Genomic DNA, 19,248 nt, shown 5'->3' with positions numbered 1-19,248 from the left:
TGCGCCATCGAGACCAGCTGTAGAAGGATTTACAGAACGCTTCACTGCAGCACAGAAGTCGTCCCAAGCCATGCGACACTTCCTGCCCAAGCGCTCCACCTCTGCCCCGAGTCGCCCCAGGACTGCGCTGACACAGCACCAAAGCAAACCTGCCCCTTCTACCCCCCAGGCGACGCCCCCTAAGGAGCAGCACCCAGCTCGCCCCACTAGGCGCGCGAAACCGCCTAGACGTCAGGGCCCCCGGCAAAGGATTGCGCTGGACACGACGCCCTCTAAATCCTCCTGATCGTTGGGGAAGAAAGAGGAAGGGGCAAAGTCCCGCCGCGGCTGGACCGCCCCAGAAGCTCTCTCGCCTGTCTGCTGTGCGACCTGGGCCCACCGTTGTTGCGTCCACGCAAAGCGCCGTTGTTATGGCGAACACAATAAATATTTCACATTTTCAAAAAGAGAGCAGTTTTCCTCTTCCACACTCGTCAGTGTTCAGGCCCCTAATCAGCTGTCTGCCATCCGACACTATCCAGCCCCTTATCACGCGGGCCGAGGCATGGCAGGCCATCCCCAGAGTGTCCAAGTGGGTGTTGGGGATAATAAAACACGGCTACTCACTGCAGTTCGCCCGAAGACCCCCGCGTTTTCGCGGAGTGATTCCCACCTCGGTAGAGCCGGACGACGCTCAGGTCCTCCGCACCGAAGTGATGACGCTGTTAAGGAAGGGAGCCATAGAGATAGTTCCTCCCTCAGAAAGCGGATCGGGGTTCTACAGCCGTTATTTCCTTGTCCCCAAGAAAGATGGCGGTCTCCCATCTTAGACCTCAGACACCTGAACCTTTCCCTCATGAAACGGAAGTTCAAGATGTTGACACTGAAGCAGATCCTCACGCAGATTTGCCCCGAGGACTGGTTCTTCTCGCTGGAACTGAAAGATGCTTACTTTCACATCCAGATAGCCCCCCATCACAGACGATTCTTGAGATTCGCGTTCGAGGGTGTGGCTTACCAATATACAGTCCTTCCCTTTGGGCTGTCTCTAGCTCCCCGCACTTTCACGAAGTGCATGAACGAGGCGCTTTCCCCTCTGAGACAGATGGGAATCCACATTCTGAACGATAACTCGATAAACTGGCTCATTCTATCCCAGTCTCGAACCGAGCTAGACCACAACAGATCCGTGCTCCTGAGCCACTTACAGTGCCTAGGACTCAGGGTCAATTTCACCAAAAGCTCACTGCTCCCCAACCAACGTATTACGTTCCTGGGAGCAGTTTTCGACTCAGTCAATATGAGGGCGGTCATATCACCAGAGCGCGCTCTGGTACTTCAGCAGCTCGCGGCCTCTGTCAAGAACAAAGCCTGTTTCCCTCTGAAGTTCTTTCAGAGGATGCTAGGGCTGATGGCTTCCTCCTCCCCAGTTTTACAGCTCGGCCTCTTACGAATGCGGCCCTTGCAGTACTGGCTGAAACTCCGGGTCCCACCTCATGCTTGGCGGCACGGCCGCTTTCGCTTCAGGGTCAACCAGGCCTGTCTAGCAGCCCAACTGGCCCATCCTCCTTCTTTATGCTTTTCCCCCGATCGCTCTGATCCCTCAGGTCATCAGACGAGTCAGGGAAGACAGACACAGAGTCCTCCTAGTGGCCCCACTCTGGAGGACCCAAGTTTGGTCCACGGAGCTTTTCAGGCTTTCCATGAAAGCCCCATGGCCGATCCCCCTGAGGCGGGACCTCCTCTCTCAGGCGAACAGGACAATCTGGCATCCACAGCCAGAACTCTGGGCTCTGCATGTATGGTCCCTCGATGGGAACCTCTGAGCCTCCCCGGGGACGTGCTACACACCATTGCTCAGGCAAGAGCCCCGTCTACAAGACGCCTCTATGCCCAAAAATGGTCAGTCTTTGTTGACTGGTGCTTAGCACAAAACAAAGACCCTGTTGAGTGTGATGTATCTTCGATACTGTCATTTCTCCAGGAGCGTCTAGAAAAGGGTCTCACCCCTTCCACACTCAAGGTTTACGTAGCAGCCATTGCAGCATTTCATGCTCCTATTGCTGGCCAATCAGTGGGTCGAAACAGCCTCATTGTGCGTTTCCTGAGAGGTGCTAGGCAGTTGAAGCCCCCACGTCCTCTCACCGTTCCCACTTGGGACCTTCACATGGTCCTTGGAGCACTCAAAGGACCTCCCTTTGAACCGCTGCGGTCAGCTGACCTTCGGCCCCTAACGCTCAAAACCGCTCTGCTACTTGCTCTAGCATCGGTCAAGCGTGTTGGCGATTTGCAGGCCCTCTCGGTGAGCCCTGCATGCCTTGAGTTTGGGCCCAATGACTCATCATTTTAAAACCCAGGCATGGCTACGTACCTAAAGTGCTCTCGACGCCATTCAGAGCACAGGTAATTTCCCTCTCAGCTTTGCCTCCGTTGTCAGGTGAGTGAGAGCTGGATTTACTCTGCCCAGTGAGGGCTTTGAGGATTTACATTGAGCAGTCGCAGCCGTTCAGGCAATCTGACCAGCTTTTTGTCTGCTTTGGTGGCCGCACCAAAGGGTCTTCGGTCTCAAAGCAACGCCTCTCGCGTTGGATAGTTGAAGCTATCGCTCTATGTTGCTCCTCTATGGGCCTTGAGTGCCCCATAGGAGTTAGAGCCCACTCTACTAGAGGGATGGCCTCTTCATGGGCCTGGTCTAGTGGTGTCTCTATCAAGGACATCTGTGAGGCGGCCGGCTGGTCCTCGCCATCCACTTTTGTCAGATTCTATAACTTGGATATCCCGACCTTGCATGCTCGGGTTCTTTCAGTTTGATACGACGGCCTCTAGCAGACTCTGTCATCATACCACCTCCAGGGAGCTAGCTCCCTCTTAGCAGTGTAGCATCAAGGGTTCGATGGCTCCGGCCCTCTCACTTATTCTCTGGACCTCAGGGTGTTCAAGTTAAGTCTTGTCGTTCCCTACCGTGGCACGGCGCGGTTGAATTCGTTCCCCATACGCAGTATGACTGAAGTATAGAAAGGGAACGTACTCTGTTACGAATGTAACCTCGGTTCCCTGAGATACGGAACGAGTACTGCGTTTTATGCCGTGCCACGAGGCTGCGGGTTCAGTGTCGTCGCTTCAGTCGTATGACCTGATTTCCTCTGGCGATTGCCTGCTTATATAGCCATTCGCCCCGCCCATTTTGGCGGGCTTTGGCGTGCTGCATCGCCACAGGCTCGCGCAGCTACGCAGCGCTGTCATTGGTTTAAAAAAGTTTACAGATTAAACCAATGGCAGTGCAGTTGCACTGCGTTATTGAAAAAAGGCTTCAGTATCGAGGAAAAAAGGAGCTTTTCCCCATACGCAGTTCTCGTTCTGTATCTTAGGGAACCGAGGTTACGTTCGTAACCGAGTACGTTTTGACATTTGATTATTCTAGTTAAACTCTTTATTTTATATCAGCTCATTCATTCAGGTGCTCATGTCGATGGCAAGGATTCAACGTGATCTACTAAATATGTGTTCTGCCGATTACATATCCAATTCAAACATATCATATCAAATCATATCAATACCAAACATAAAATTCTTAAAGATGAATCTAAAAGTAAAATAAGCATACCTGACCTTAGAAAATACATAGTATGAAATGAAGAGACACACAACACACTACGGGCTTTCTGGCTACAGAAATCGCCCTGATCCTTTTGCTGCAATGGTTTAAATACCTCAGACCAAGACAACCATCCGCTGAGATGGAGACCGGTCCCAAGCCTGGGTGATTTTACAACTCAATGTGAACAGGGGGTAATTTACATGGAGTACCCTGGGAAGGGGCACTCCTATTACAGTAGGCAAAATATCTCTTAACTCTTATGATCTGTATAATCTTTTAATCTACTTTTGTAAGATTGAGACTATTGTACCAGTTGCACTGAGACATTTCAAATGATACCAGACATGACTGTTAGTTCACTTGCATTGACATTTTCATGTAATCATTTTGAGCTGATTGAGTAGAAGGAAGTTTGGGTGAAGGATTTAAAATGTAACAAATGGCCAGAAGGGAAGGGGGTCTCCTACACCTCCACTCTGTGGGGTGTCTCGAAGATGCCTGTGTATGCAGTGTTGGGGGTAACGCATTACAAGTAACTCGAGTTACGTAATCAGATTACTTTTTTCAAGTAACTAGTAAAGTAACGCATTACTTTTTAATTTACAAGAAAATATCTGAGTTACTTTTTCAAAAAAAAAACAGTTTGTTTGTTTTTCCATTTATTGACTGACAAGTCCCCATACTGAGACAAATCAGAAGTACAGAGGCGTTGTGTGCACTGTGAGAACATGATATAGTTATAGACTAAATGTGAATGTGTATTAATTCATCCTACTGACAAAATAATTTAGAGTTAGTATTCATCAAAATGAATCAAAACAGTGAAATACAAACTTAAAATATGACACAAACCTGCAATAATTAAATGTTAAATAACACAAATGTATCTAATCCCATTTTATTAACTTTGCTGCTGTCTTTTGATGATCCAGTACAACCATACTAATAAGCAAAAATGACTTTAGATAAACTAACAATTGTGCTTCATTGTTTTTTATTGCTGAAGAGTGTTGAATCTTCTTCTCCTGTGTGCTACTGTACAGACGTGAATTTACTTTTCCTTCAGCCTGAGGTTTATTCTTTACACTTTTTGGTGTGAAAGGGCTTTTACATTTGCTATAAATAGAACTTCTTATATTAAAAACAATCAAGCCCTGCTCATATAAAAAAGTAACGCAAAAGTAACGTAATGCATTACTTTCCATAAAAAGTAACTAAGTAACGTAATTAGTTACTTTTTTGGGGAGTAACGCAATATTGTAATGCATTACTTTTAAAAGTAACTTTCCCCAACACTGTGTGTATGTTTGTATTGTCTGTTTCTCAAGAGATCAAAGTATCTCAAGGTTCTTTCAATCCTTACAAACACATCACCATTTTTCTCAGTAAATATATTTCTAAATGTGCTGTTGACTTGAAATTTTCACCAAATGTCAGTAACAACCCAAGTAATCCATACAGAAAAACAAAACCAATAAGTTCGGAAATTAAGTTATGTGTAATAGAATGGAAGGATGAAAAAAGTATTTAACACATGAAGAAAGGGAGGTGTAAAAAGGCATGAAAAAGCCAACACACCAGCAGAAATCCATCAGTAATTAGAAAGCCATCCTGCCCCCATGGGAATTAATATTAACTGGTTCAGTCCCATCACCTACAGCAGTGGTCCCCAACCTTTTTAGCACCAAGGACCGGTTTAATGTCAGACAAAAGTTTCACGGACCGGGCTTTAAGGTGTGATGGATAAATATAAAATAAAATGATACGACTGGCATAAAAACTGTGGTATATTGTAAATATAATAATAAACATGAATCCACTGTGTATTCGTATAAAACTTTATTAGCAGCATCCTCGTAACATCGTGCCAACAACATAACATGAATAACATCCTCTCTGCCCCTTAACCCACTTTTTTCACTGATTATGGTCACTATGGTGACGTTTAAACATGCCTAAAAAATAAGAGCACCACAAAAACGAATATAAAATCCATGAAAATAACACAGAGCATCCGGCCTTTTTGCAAAATTAAAGATTGTTATGGCTTAGCGCACTTCTACCTCCACTTCTGTTATTTGTTTTGCAAAAATCCACCGCTCACGGTTCGTTTGGTCCAGTCAGCGCAGGGCTGTGCCACAGTCTTGTTTTGTGTTGAAAATGTAAAAAATATATATAATGAGTAAGTACATCATGAATCCATTTTCCAAAGTGATTTTCCTTAATCACTACGGTACCCTTATAATATGTGTTTATATTAGGACTATTTTAGTCTGGTTGGGGTCGGCAATGCTGCAGAGTAGCACAGTACCTGCGTGACTCCATAGATGTAAACAGAGAGAAGTAGCTCCGGCTACAATATTCTTCCGCCAGACACGAGCGCCAAAAGTTACCAACTGCAGCTTTAATGTAAATTATTTATTCCTTCTTGTGCGGCCCGGTACCAAATGACACACGGACCGGTACCGGCCCGCGGCCCGGGGGTTGGGGACCACTGACCTACAGTACCAGGATGATGAAGATGAAACAAGGTGGACATTTCAGCAAGACAAACTACAGAAAACAAAAAGAAAACTCCCAATTGCTTTTTTTTTTTTTTTTTCTTCTTTAATAAATGCAGTTCTTTTTAACCTTTTATTCATCAAATATATTAGACAGCAGAACTGTTCCAACACTCATAATAAATCAGAATATTAGAATGATTTCTAAATGATCATGTGATAGACTGTTACATGATAGACTGTTTCAGTTACATGTGACACTGAAGGCTGGAGTAATGATGCTGAAAATTCAGCTTTGCATCACATGAATATTATTATTATTTTTTTTAAGTATATTCAAATAGAAAACTATTATTTTAAGTTGTAATAATATTTCACAATATTACTGTTTTTTTCTGTATTTTTGATCAAATAAATGCAGGCTTGATTAGCAGAAGAAACTTCTTTCAAAAACATTAAAAATAGTAATGTTTCCAAACATTTGGTCTGTACTATTATGTGTGTATATATATATATATATATATATATATATATATATATATATATATATATATATATATATATATATATATATATATATATGGGCAATTTTAATCTAGATTAATCTCACTGTGATCTTGAAATTAATCTAGATTAATCTATATTGAAATGGCTCATTTGAATTCTGCCGACGGCATTCAGAATATGTGTGTTACCCAAATAAAATTGACAAACAGTAAGTCTTTGAGAAGGGGTTTATCAAGCTAGATGGTGCATTAGAAATGTACATCTCCTGTTTCCAAAATGCATCACAAACTGCTTGAAAAAGCTGTAAACTAATTCCACATTGCACAAGCGGGGACCCGGTGAAGGTTGTACCAGTGGGCCTTGTTTGAAACTGTCTAATTTGTATGTTCGTTTATTTTTATTTATTTGTGCTATTTACACAATGTTTAAGTTTTTTTTTTTTCAGTTTGTAGGTGTCAAGGTACAGAAACTAAATAATTAAATGTAAAAAAAAAACACTGGATAGTCTTCAATGTAAAAATTAAATATACAATGAAACCTACATTTATTCAGACACCTTCAACATTTCTCACATTATTACAGTTTTGCTATATATGTCAAAAAAATATATCTGGTGTCTGAATAATTTTTGGTTTGACTGTTAAAACTAAGTAATTCAGTCAAGAGCAGTGTGTGATTTTCATTTTCTTGGATTAACATTACAGCAGCCAGTCGCTAAATTAGGCGCGGTCCCTTTAAGAGACGATGAACGCATCCAATATAATACACATCCCATTTTTTTCCCTCAACTGTTTACTTTCACTTAAGAAATAACTGACTGTTTTTTCGAGCATAATTTCCCAAGTGGATATTTTGACATATTTCGTATGTATTTGTCGGCACTAGAGCAAAAATAAGCAAATTCGATGTTCAAGTGTTTTGATCAAAACAGTTGAAAACGCTTATTTTTTGCGCCTCGAGACGCCTTTCTCTGCGTGAACCCTGAACACCAGAACAGCGCGAGTACTGAATCGGGCTCTTTCACATCTTGTTGTTTGTTTCAAACTGCGATTTGTATTTGTTCGTTCGGGTGCAGGAGGGACTTCGAGGAGAACTTCGCAGAAGAGAGCTCGGTTCAGTGTCGCTGTCCGTTAGGCTGGCCTCAGCCAGTCGGTTATATAAAATATCAAGCTTAAAGTCATCATAGCTTGCTTAGTATAGACCCAGCTCCCAACCCAACTTTGAGAATAGATTAACGGCGATATTTGTTTATCGCCCGATAAGAGTCTCGTCACGGCACGTTAACGCGATAATGGCCCACCACTAATATATATATATATATATATATATATATATATATATATATATATATATATATATATATATATATTCTCTAATATGGCCATGTTGAGAGAAAGAATGTGTTGGCAAAGTGGTTTCCCAGAAAAATAAAAAATGGCACATCATGTCGGAAAGGTTACCGACCCCTGTTCTAGTTACTTTTGGGAAATTCAGTCTAAGTTGTTTTAGTGAAATGTAGAGAGGAGTCATTTTGAAATCATGAGAAAGGCATATAGGGATGGTAGAGTTAATCATAAATGTCAACTGTATATTTTAAATATACATTTGTAAACTATTTTCTTTGTATTTTTTATTTTTTTTATTTTAGGTGTTGACCCCAGTGCTGACTACCCTACTTTGTATAGGTACTTTGTAGAGGTGTGGATTTATCTTGGTCTTGCATGGCTCTCTTTGTTTTTCAACTGGAAGGTGCGCATGGTTGTGGAGGCTCACAAGGCTCTAAAGAAGCGCCGTAAAAGGCGCAAACTTTCTCTGGATGAGTTGCAGCGCATCAAGGAAAATCACAAGACCCTACATCTGCCACCAACTCCTAATGATGCCAACATATTTAGCTTCTTGTCCAAGAGAAAAGAATGTTATAATGACTTAATCAAGCAGATAGGTACAGAGAAGGAAGGAGAAGCTCAACATGTCAGCTTTATCACTGGCAGCAAGAATAAAACGATAAACCGCTCAAAGAGCTGCAGTGATAGTCTTTGCATTAATGGAAATTCCATTCTCAGTCTAGACCGTTCACCTCGACAGAAGCGCCACTATAGCTTCAGTGACAGAGTTACTGTAGCTCTCTCCAAATCCAAGAGCTACCTTCCAAGGGCCTACCAAGAAGAACGATGCCTCATGAATGAAAGGCATGGGGAAGGAGAAAAAGACACCGACCTAGACTGTATAAGGTTGTATGAGAATCAGTTGGACAAGGAGGCAGGAGAGGACCATAAAGGTCTTGAACCTAGAGGCTGCAATGATGGCCGGATCACATGGGACTCCAAAAGTTACCAAACCCTCATGTTTCCCAATCCCAACATTACCTTCATTGATGAAGAGAATTTGCTAATAAACAACTTGGAGGATAATGATAATGACTTTATAGCTAAGTTCTCAACTGCTTATGAGACAGATTTCAAAAAGGGACAGTTCACGGAATCAGAGACCTCTGTATTCACCACAGAAGGATCGGACCATGACCAACAGCTGGTGGAAGAGTATTCCAAAGAGGACAACACTGACATTTGATTCTGTCTCCTTTCAAAAACTTCTGTAAAAAAATGTATTTCATGGAAACCAGAAATGATACATCAGATGTGTCTAAACTGCAGGGTTTAATAGTCAATATGACCTAAATCACTAAAAATGCATGTTCTCTGCATGTTTTTCCCCACCATATTGGTGGAATATTTTTTAGATAAGAAAGAGGAAATAAAACTGTCAAAGCTTAATCCTTATTGGATGCTGAACCTATTTTTATTGTCTTCCATTTTAGCCCAAGGTTTTCTATTGGGTAACCATGTCGACCTTTTAGGTCTTATCTTGGGATTTGTTTTAAAAGTTATGCCATGGTTTGACTGTTTAACACTGATTTTAATTCCAAGTCTTTTATTGATGCAGGCATTGTTTGTATGTTCCTAAAATGTGTTAACTCCTATAACTGACAATACATCCACACTGATAATCCACACTGAAATACCCTATGGGCCTTGCTCTGTGTCCCTGTCAATTCAAGAAGACAGTAGTTGAATAGACCCGAGATTACAGGAAATCAACCAAGATAACAGGAAATTATTGCAGTTAGTTTTCCTAACATAATAATGACTGTTTTGGTGTCTGACTCATGTGTTGACATTATGCTGGTTCCATGTTGACATAAAACCAACATACAAAATAACCATTATAATGCCCCAAGGGATTAAAAAATAAAATTCCTAGTTGTGGTTGCCTTCACTGAGCTTTGTTTTCTCACATGATCCTCTTGCATCATGATACTGAATGCCCCTTGTGTGTAGAGATGCATCCTGAGTCAGTTTCGTTTTGCAGATGTAATTTTGTATTTTAAGAGCGATTCCTTAATAATCTTTTGGAATTTCTTTTTTTCTTATTTTAATAAAAGTTGATTGAATTTATATGTGCACTCTTATTTGCTAATGGATGTCTCTAATATTAATTTGTGTGTGCATCACGTAAATACTTTTTGCACCAATTTACCTTTCATCTAAGGAGCTTTAGTGTTGTCTTTTGTTCAATCATTCTCCTGTGTACTCTTAACCAGATATAAGGCTCTTTGTTGTGAGCCTGTTATTGGTTTGTGCTACAATTAGTTGAATGTTACATTTCAGTTTAACTTTTGGTGTCATTCTCAATTGCGTGCAAACAGGGTTTTCACAAGCTCAAACTTTGAAAAATAAAATAAATAAAGGCCCACCCCCATTCTCCCGATTACACTTCTTCTGAGATCGCTTTAATTCTCTTGAGAGAACAATGTGTTTCTTAGGTGAACATTTGAAAATGGTTTTCATCAACTGCCACCATTAGTATTTGTTTTCTTTGTATTCGCCTGTAGTCTCTGTTTAATTAGCTATGAGCTAATATGTCTCAAATGATTAAAACTAGAATTTATATTACTGGCCAAGCTTAACTGACCTTAGGTTAACCTGTCATGTCGTGGTTTTGTGTTTTGTTCATGCTGCAAACTTTCGTCCCATTTTCATAAAATAAGCATAAGCATTTTTCCTAAACTATGTGAAAGGTAGAGGATTTGATAGTTTTCTTCGTTTTAAATATCCTGTACTTTGTAATGCTGTATTTTTATAGTGTTGTTTTAATCTGTTCATATGATCACTGCATGGACTTGAATGTTGGGATGAATAAGCATTTTTCTTTTGAAATAAACAAGTAGGATTCCTGCCATTAGTTTTTTTCTCTCGCTCTCTCTCATCTTTGAGCAGTGGTTTCAGAAAGATACTTGGCCTTATTTGAAGCTAAATATATTCTTAATTTCACATAAGCAGTAATGATGCTGAAAACATGTCTATTTTGCATGATGAACCTTAGTCTTCTCTCTTCTCTCTTTTTTTTATGGCCTTCTGAAGTTATAAACATTTGTTCCATGTCATTACAAGCACACAATTGTTCTCTGTTTGAATTCTATTTCTAAACCACAAAGGCCACTTATTTAGACTTGATGGTGATTATAAGGAAAGGATTGGACAATAGGGATGTCACATTTATTTATGTGATACAGTACTTAAGGAATCGATCACTGTATTTCAATACGGGATAAGTGCTGGCCTCTTTTATCTCATTACTCATTTGCTGAAAAGGCTCCGATTAGAGCTTGCATGCCAAGAATACAGTGTGAGGCTACTAGTATTTTGTTCACGTAAGGCCTATTGAATAACATTAACTCCTTGTGAGCTCACTATAAATACACTTTGAGCCCAGAGGTCAGTGTTGCTTACATTTACATTTAATAATTTAGCAGACGCTTTTATCCAGTGCGACTTACAAATGAGAACAATAGAAGCAATCAGATCAACAAGAGAACAACAACAGCTTAAAATTATCCAGTCCAAGTGACACTCAACCAACTTTAGCCTTTTAAACACACTATTATTTTCTCACTAAAAACTAAGAGTTAGTTTTTTGGTAACTCATTTTGTTAAAATTTGTAATTACACAAGTTATTTTGGTAAAGCTGCAAATAATTGCATTGTCTCACGCCAGTTCCATCAGAAACATGCCAGCATTGTAATATGAGGTCATAAAACTTTTCTGCTGAATTGTAAAACTGCCTTGCTTGAGAAAGGTTCACAAGCAGAGTGGTAAAAAAAAAAGTAGTTACCATTTTACATGGAATGATAAATTGTCCCTCAATGAAATGTTAAAGTGCAACTAAAGGTGTAAAATTGTACTGTCATGTCATCGATGCCAAACATTATTGAGTAAATCCAGTTAGAATAATATCAATCAAATTAAACCAATAACAAAATTGATCTTTGCACTGCGGAGTTGGCACTGAAGCTGCATCAGTCATGCAGTGTTACCCTACAACCCACGCTTACATTCCTCATTGGAACAAATGTCACACAACCCTATCATTTCACCAGCAGGGGGAAAGCTTGTCACAGTTTAAAATCACTAGAACACATTTCTCAATACTTGAAAATATTTGATGTCTCAAATCAACTATCCTTAAAAGTGCAATAAGTGCTAATAAGTAGCTTTACACAGTATATTCCTTTGTTTAAAAATTTTACAGAACAAGAATAACAGGTATTTATTGTTTAGAATTCACAGCAAAAAGTTACATGTTCTAGTTTAAATCACAGTACTTTTGTTTTTGTTTTGTTTTTCCACTATTGTGTAGATGGTAATTAAATTGGCTAAAAGTTTTGTAGGTGTTCAGGTTTAGGTCTAATTGCTTTTAAAGTTTAATATTTATTTATTTTCTAGGTATTGAATATATAGTGCGCCAGAACGCCCACCACACACCATCTTACTGGTGGAGAGTAGACGGAGTGATGAAGCCAATCAGCGGATATGGGGATTGTTATGAGGCCATGATGGTCAGAGGCCAATGGGTGAATTTAGCCAGGATGCCGAGGTCACACCTCTACTCTTTTGGACCTCGGTTTAACGTCTCATCCGAAGGACGGTGCTTGTTGACAGTATAGTGTCCCCACCAAACAGACCACAGGGTGAGCACCCCCTGCTGGCCTCAGAAGCAGCTCTTCCAGCAGCAACCTAGTTTTCTCAGGAGGTCTTCCATCCAGGTACTGACCAGGCTCAGGCCTGCTTAGCTTCAGTGGGAAACCGGTCTTGGGCTCCAGGGTGATATGGCTTGTTTTATTTGAATAGGAAAATAATTCCTTTAATTTGAAAGTAGAAAAATTTTATTCTGTGCCGAAAGCATAAATGATGAATGATAAATCATTCACAATGATTCAAAGTCAATTCACCTTTATTTATTTAGAGCTTTATACAATACAGATCGTTTCAAAGCTGCTTTACACTGATAGACAAGAATGCAATTAAGCAAACTAAATTCAATTGTACAGGTGCATCTCAATAAATTAGAGATTCATAGAAAATGTCATTTATTTCAGTAATTCAACTAAAATTGTGAAACTCATGTATTAAATAACTTAAATGCACACAGACTGAAGTAGTTTAAGTTTTTGGTTCTTTTAATTGTGATGATTTTGGCTCACAATAAACAAAATGCACAAATTCACTGAACAAATTAGAATATGGTGACATGCACCTGAATACATGAAAATGTTTCCTGAGCCTTCAAAATGGTCTCTCAGTTTGGTTCACTAGGCTACACAATCATGGGGAAGACTGCTGATCTGACAGTTATCCAGAAGACAATCATTGACTAGATTGTTAACAGAAAATTGAGTAGAAGGAAAAAGTGTGGAAGAAAAAGATGCACAACCCACAGAGAGAACTGCAGCGTTATGAGGATTGTCAAGCAAAATAAATTCAAGAATTTGAATTAACTTTACAAGGAATTGACTGAGGTTGGGGTCAAGGCATACAGACATGTCAAGGGATTTGGTTACATATGTCATATTGTTCTTGTTAAGCCCCATCAGCACCATCTACCTGCTGAATGAGCTGAACGCCCTCTTCACTTGCTTTGATGCACAAAACAGCACCACTGCACAGAAGACCACACTTCCTCCCAGTGACCAAGAGATGATGCTGACCCGAGACATCGTGAAGAGATCCTTCAGCAGGTTTAACACACGCAAAGCTCAGGGTCCTGACAGCATTCTTGGGTGTGTACTGAGAGACAGTGCATTGGAACTCACTGATGTCTACACTGATGTTTTCAACATCTTACTTAATCAGGCTGTTGTTCACACATGCTTCAAAGCTACCACCACCTTTCCATTCCCGAAGAAGCTGTCTCTTTCCTGCCAAAATGACTACCGTCCTGTTGCACTTACCCCATTCCATGAAGTGCTTTGAATGGCTAGTCATGCACCACATCAAGTCCCCCCCCCCCGCCTCCCGGATTAATTCCAGTTCCAAACACTAGGACGATGATGCCACAGCCACTACCCTCCACTCAGCACTCACACATCTAGAGGAAAAGGACTCATACATCAGAAGACTTCAGTTCACCATTCAACACAAACCTCCCTCAACAGCTCATTAACAAATTGGTCCAGCTGGGGCTCAACACTTCACTGTGCAACTGGCTGTTACACTTTCTGACTGGAAGACCTCAGGCAGTACGGGTCGGCAGCAACACATCCAGCACCATAACACTGAACACAGGGGACCCACAAGGATGTGTGCTGAGCACCCTCATCTTCACTCAGTTGACCCACGACTGCACACCTTAGCACAAGTCCAACCTCTTTATTAAGTCTGTGGATGACATGACTGTGGTAACAGTCGAGCAACAGAGATGAGACAAACTACAGGAGCGAGGTGAGCCACCTGGCCTGTGTTGTGCAGTGACAGAAATCTCTCTCTGAATGTGGAGAAGACAAAGGAGATTGTTGTTGACTTCAGGAGAGTGCACACTCAGCATGCTCCTCTGACTGTTGAGAGAGTGTGCAGCATTAATTTCCTGGGTGTGCACATCACAGAGGTCATCTCCTGGACTTACAATACTGCGGCACTGGCCAAGAAAGCACAGCAGCATCTCTACTTCCTCCACAAAGTGAGAAGAGCCATAGTCCCGGCCACCATCATGTTCACCTTCTACAGAGGCACCATCGAGAGCATCCTGACTAGCTTCATCACTGTATGGCGGCTGCAACGCATCCTGCTGGAAGACCTTTCAATGCATAGAGAGAGCAGCTGAAAAGATTGTTGATGTCTCTTTCCCCTCCCTCCAGGACACTTATGGAGCCTGCCTCACCCATAAAGCCATCTGCATCACAGGTGATCAGGACCAGCAGACTGAAGGACAGTCTCATTCATCAATCTGAACCTCATCCCCCAACAACCCCCCCCCCCAACTCCCACTAACATACTGGGACCTCCACCAGACACTTTTTGCAGCATTGGTCTGCTCACTGCCTCATTCAGCAGTTAACTGACCTCATTCAACTACCTCAGCTGTCAGTCTAAATTAAGAACTGCTCTCTGAGATTTTTGACACTTTAATCAGACTGAATACGCTTTATTGCACTACAATCATTTTATCTGCACTGTTTACTTCACTGGTTTTCACTCCATCTGCCATGTGCCTTGTGCTGCTTTACTTATCTTTCTTTTTACATTACCTTTTTGTATATTTGTATAGTCGTACTTTTCATTTTATCATCTGTATTTAATGTCCAATTGTTAGTGTTATCTGTATGCACCAAGGGTCTGAGAGTAACACAATTTCAATCCTCTGTATGTATGTACTTCGAAGCCAACCAATAGTCTTTCTCCATGGTATCACCAAACTCCTCCCAGACTCGAGTTTTTGCCTCCATAACCACCGGGCTGCAAGCCGCTTGGCCTGCCGGTACCCGTCAGCTGCTTCAAGAGTCCCACAAGCCAGCCAGCGTGCCAACATCATTTACATTGGAGGTGGGCAGCTGTTGACCTCATCTGGGGATATCGTCTGATGGTGGGTGGAATACTTTGAGGATCTCCTCAACCCCACCAACATGTCATCCATTGAGGAAGCAGAGGCCAAGGGTTTGGAGGTAGATTCGTACATCACCCAAGCTGAAGTGACTGAGGTAGTTTGCCAGCGTCCAGGTGCAGGCTAACAGGTTTTAACAAATTTTTGTATGTTGTGTTAATTTATATTTAGTTAACGAATATATATTAACAAAATAATCTTTTAGAAGGGCTTCATCTAATAATTTTGCCTGGGCCCCCCAAGTCATCTTGGTTCTTCTCTGAGGAAGGTTAACTGTTCAGGTCAGCATCACTGGCCAGGAGTAAATTCGGAGTAATTTACATGAAAAACAAACTCTCCTCTGTATTCACAAATACTTTGTAAAGGTCAGATTTGATAGTTAAAAGTGTAAGTTAATGAATTCCAATAATTCGTAAATGCACATGCATTCACAAATTAGCACATTCCCCGACCATGAACTACAGCTACGCAAATTATTTATCTAGCAATAGTGTGAAATCCGTTGGACTCAATGCTCAGGTTTGGCAAGTAAGAAACTAATAGGCTATATGCCTAACAACAAATGATTTAGTCCACCAGAGCATTTTTAGCGTAATGCCTAGTGTTCTTCTGAAAACAACCAGCTGGTGGTGCTTGAGAGAGCTTTGGAGGCTCTGCATTTTTCTGGAGTGACGTATTGTTTGCGAACTAATCACATCGATGTAACCGGACCTTCTTGAACCAGTTCACTTGCATTACCGAGCCAAACATTTGTACATTTTACTGAAACGTAAACAAAGGAATTATGATCCATATTACAACTTTATTGCTTCGTTGGAATAAACGTGCTCCATGAGATGTCGTTCAGTTGACCCTTAACTTTCTAACTAAACTGGGATTTACAGCTGTGGATGTGTTTATGACTCATTATTACAACGGATCTGGTATGTACTGCGTTTCAAATGTTCATGTTTTAATGTGTACTGCTTACACATGTAGCAAATACAGTCTTTATAAGCTTTCCATTGAAAAACAGCGATCTGTCATCGCTGCTTGAGGCTTAGATCTTTATAATGATACATAGTTTGTCAAGAGTAAATTTGTCCCGTTTCATTTAATCTGTTCATAAACACTGACACGTGTAAGTTGAGGGGCGTTCAGGACGAGGGCATTGGGGTGCAGGCTAAGAGGCTGACATTGTTGCTTACATGTTTAGCACATCATAATATGTTAATAACCTGACATGGTCCTGTCACATTAACACCCTGGTGAAGAAACCACATCGGTCTTTGTTCCACCACATATGCTTAAAGGACTTTAAACTGCCCTCTAAGGTGCTCAGGAACTTTTAAACCTGCACCACTAAGAGCATCTTGATGGGAAACATTACAGCCTGGTTTGGGAACTGCACAAAGACAGATGAGCTCTCCAGAGGGTGGTGCGATCAGCTGAGCTAGGGCTGGGTGTTGTATTTCTTTTCTTTTTTTTTACAAACTGGAACAAGGGCAGCAAGATAATGAAAGACCTGAGCCATCCTAACATTGGTCTGTTCTCTCTTTTGCTGTCTGGGAAATGTTTCTGCTTCCTGAAGGCCAGCACAAAGAGAATGAAGAGAAGGCAATTCAGGCCTTCCACCAGGGTACATAAAGGATTAGAAATTGGACATGTACAACTCTCTCTTTTCTAGAATTTTAAATACAGTTGCTGCTTAGGGGAAGGTTAAGCAAAAGAGTCTGACACCATGGTATAATGAGCACACTCACACCCTAAAGAGAACAGCCCAAAAAATAACAAAACTAGAGGTATTTCGTATAGCTTGGCGGGAAAGTAACCTATCCTACAGAAAAGCATTAAAAACTGCTAGACCCGATTACTTTTCTTCTCTTTTAGAAGAAAACAAACATAACCCCAGGTATTTATTCAATACAGTGGCTAAATTAATGAAAAATAAAGCCTCAACAAGGGTTGACATTTACCAACATCACTGCAGTAATGACTTTATGAACTACTTTACATCTAAAATTGATACTATTAGAGATTAAATTGTAACCATTCAGTCGTCAGCTACAGTATCACATCAGAGAGTGCACTTTAGACCCCTTGAGGAACAGTTCCACTCTTTCTCTACTATAGGAGAGGAACAATTGTATAAACTTGTTAAATCATCTAAACCAGCAACATGTATGTTAGACCATATTCCATCTAAGCTCCTAAAAGAGGTGCTTCCAGAAGTCATAGATCCTCTTCTGACTGTTTTTAATTCCTCATTGTCATTAGGATATGTTCCCAAAACCTTCAAACTGGCTGTTATTAAGCCTATAATCAAATAACCACAACTTGACCCCAAAGAACTAGTTAGTTATAGACCGATCTCGAATCTCCCTTTTCTGTCCAAGATACTAGTAAAGGTAGTATCCTCACAATTATATTCCTTCTTAGAAAATAATGGTATATGTGAGGATTTCCAGTCAGGATTTAGACCGTATTATAGTACTGAGACTGCTTTCCTTATAGTTACAAATGACCTGCTCTTATCATCTGATCGTGGTTGTATCTCTCTATTAGTGCTATTGGGTCTTAGTGCTGCATTTGACTCTATTGACCACAACATTTTTTTGCATAGACACTTTGTTGGCATTAATGGAAATATAAAGCGTGAAGAGTAGCGGCCCTAGTACTGAGTCTTGAGGTACTCCACACTGCACTTGTGATCGATATGATACATCTTCATTCTAAAAGAGAAGAAAAGTAATCGGATCTAGCAGTTTTTAATGCTTTTCTGTAGGATAGGTTACTTTCCCGCCAAGCCATACAAAATACCTCTAGTTTTGTTTTCCTCCAGCTGCGCTCCATTTTTCGGGCTGCTCTCTTTAGGGTGCGAGTATGCTCATTATACCATGGTGTCAAACTCTTTTCCTTAACATTCCTTAAGCGTAAAGGAGCAACTTTATTTAAAGTGCTAGAAAAGAGAGAGTCCATAGTTTCTGTTACATCATCAAGTTGTTCTGAGGTTTTGGATATGCTAAGGAATTTGGATACATCAGGAAGATAACTTAAAAAGCAGTCTTTTGTGGTAGAAGTGATGGTTCTTCCATACTTGTAACAAGAAGTACAATTTACAATTTTGGCTATATGAAGTTTGCACAGAACTAAATATTGATCTGAGATATCATCACTTGGCTGAATAATTCCAACACTATCAACATCAATTCCATGTGACAGTATTAAATCTAGAGTATGATTTCGAAAATGAGTAGGTCCTGAAACGTGTTGTCTAACACCAATAGAGTTCAGAATGTCTATAAATGCTGATCCCAATGCATCTTTTTCATTATCGACATGGATATTAAAATCACCAATTATTAAAACTTTATCTACAGCCAGAACTAACTCGGATGTAAAATCACCAAACTCTTTAATAAAGTCTGTATCGTGCCTTGGTGGCCTGTATACAGTAGCCAGTACAAACATAACAGGGGATTTATCATTAACATTTGTTTCTCTGGACAATGTTATATGTAGCACCATTACTTCAAACAAGTTATACTTGAAGCCTGCCCTCTGAGAAATCCTGAAAAACGTTGTTATATATTGAAGCAACTCCTCCCCCTTTGCCTTTTAGACACGGCTCATGTTTATAACAGTAATCTTGGGGGGTGGACTCATTTAAAATAATGTAATCATCAGGTTTTAGCCAGGTTTCTGTCAAACAGAGTACATCTATATTATGATCAGTGATCATATTATTT

General features: G+C 40.7%; 1 protein-coding gene across 1 annotated transcript in view; it reads left to right on the top strand.

Moving 5' to 3' along the window:
* The window catches only part of LOC128031484 (potassium channel subfamily K member 5), a 103,238-nt gene extending 93,198 nt beyond the window's left edge, over positions 1–10,040 (top strand). The window contains exon 5 of the mRNA XM_052619781.1: positions 8,234–10,040. Within this exon, the coding sequence (XP_052475741.1) occupies positions 8,234–9,156 (923 nt within the window). The 3' untranslated portion in view covers positions 9,157–10,040. The remainder of the gene's footprint in view (positions 1–8,233) is intronic.
* The last annotated feature ends 9,208 nt before the right edge of the window (positions 10,041–19,248 follow it).

This window comes from Carassius gibelio, chromosome A17 (genome assembly GCF_023724105.1).
Source record: "Carassius gibelio isolate Cgi1373 ecotype wild population from Czech Republic chromosome A17, carGib1.2-hapl.c, whole genome shotgun sequence".
NCBI classification, from domain to species: Eukaryota; Metazoa; Chordata; class Actinopteri; order Cypriniformes; family Cyprinidae; genus Carassius; species Carassius gibelio.
This window is presented reverse-complemented; position numbering and strand designations above follow the sequence as displayed.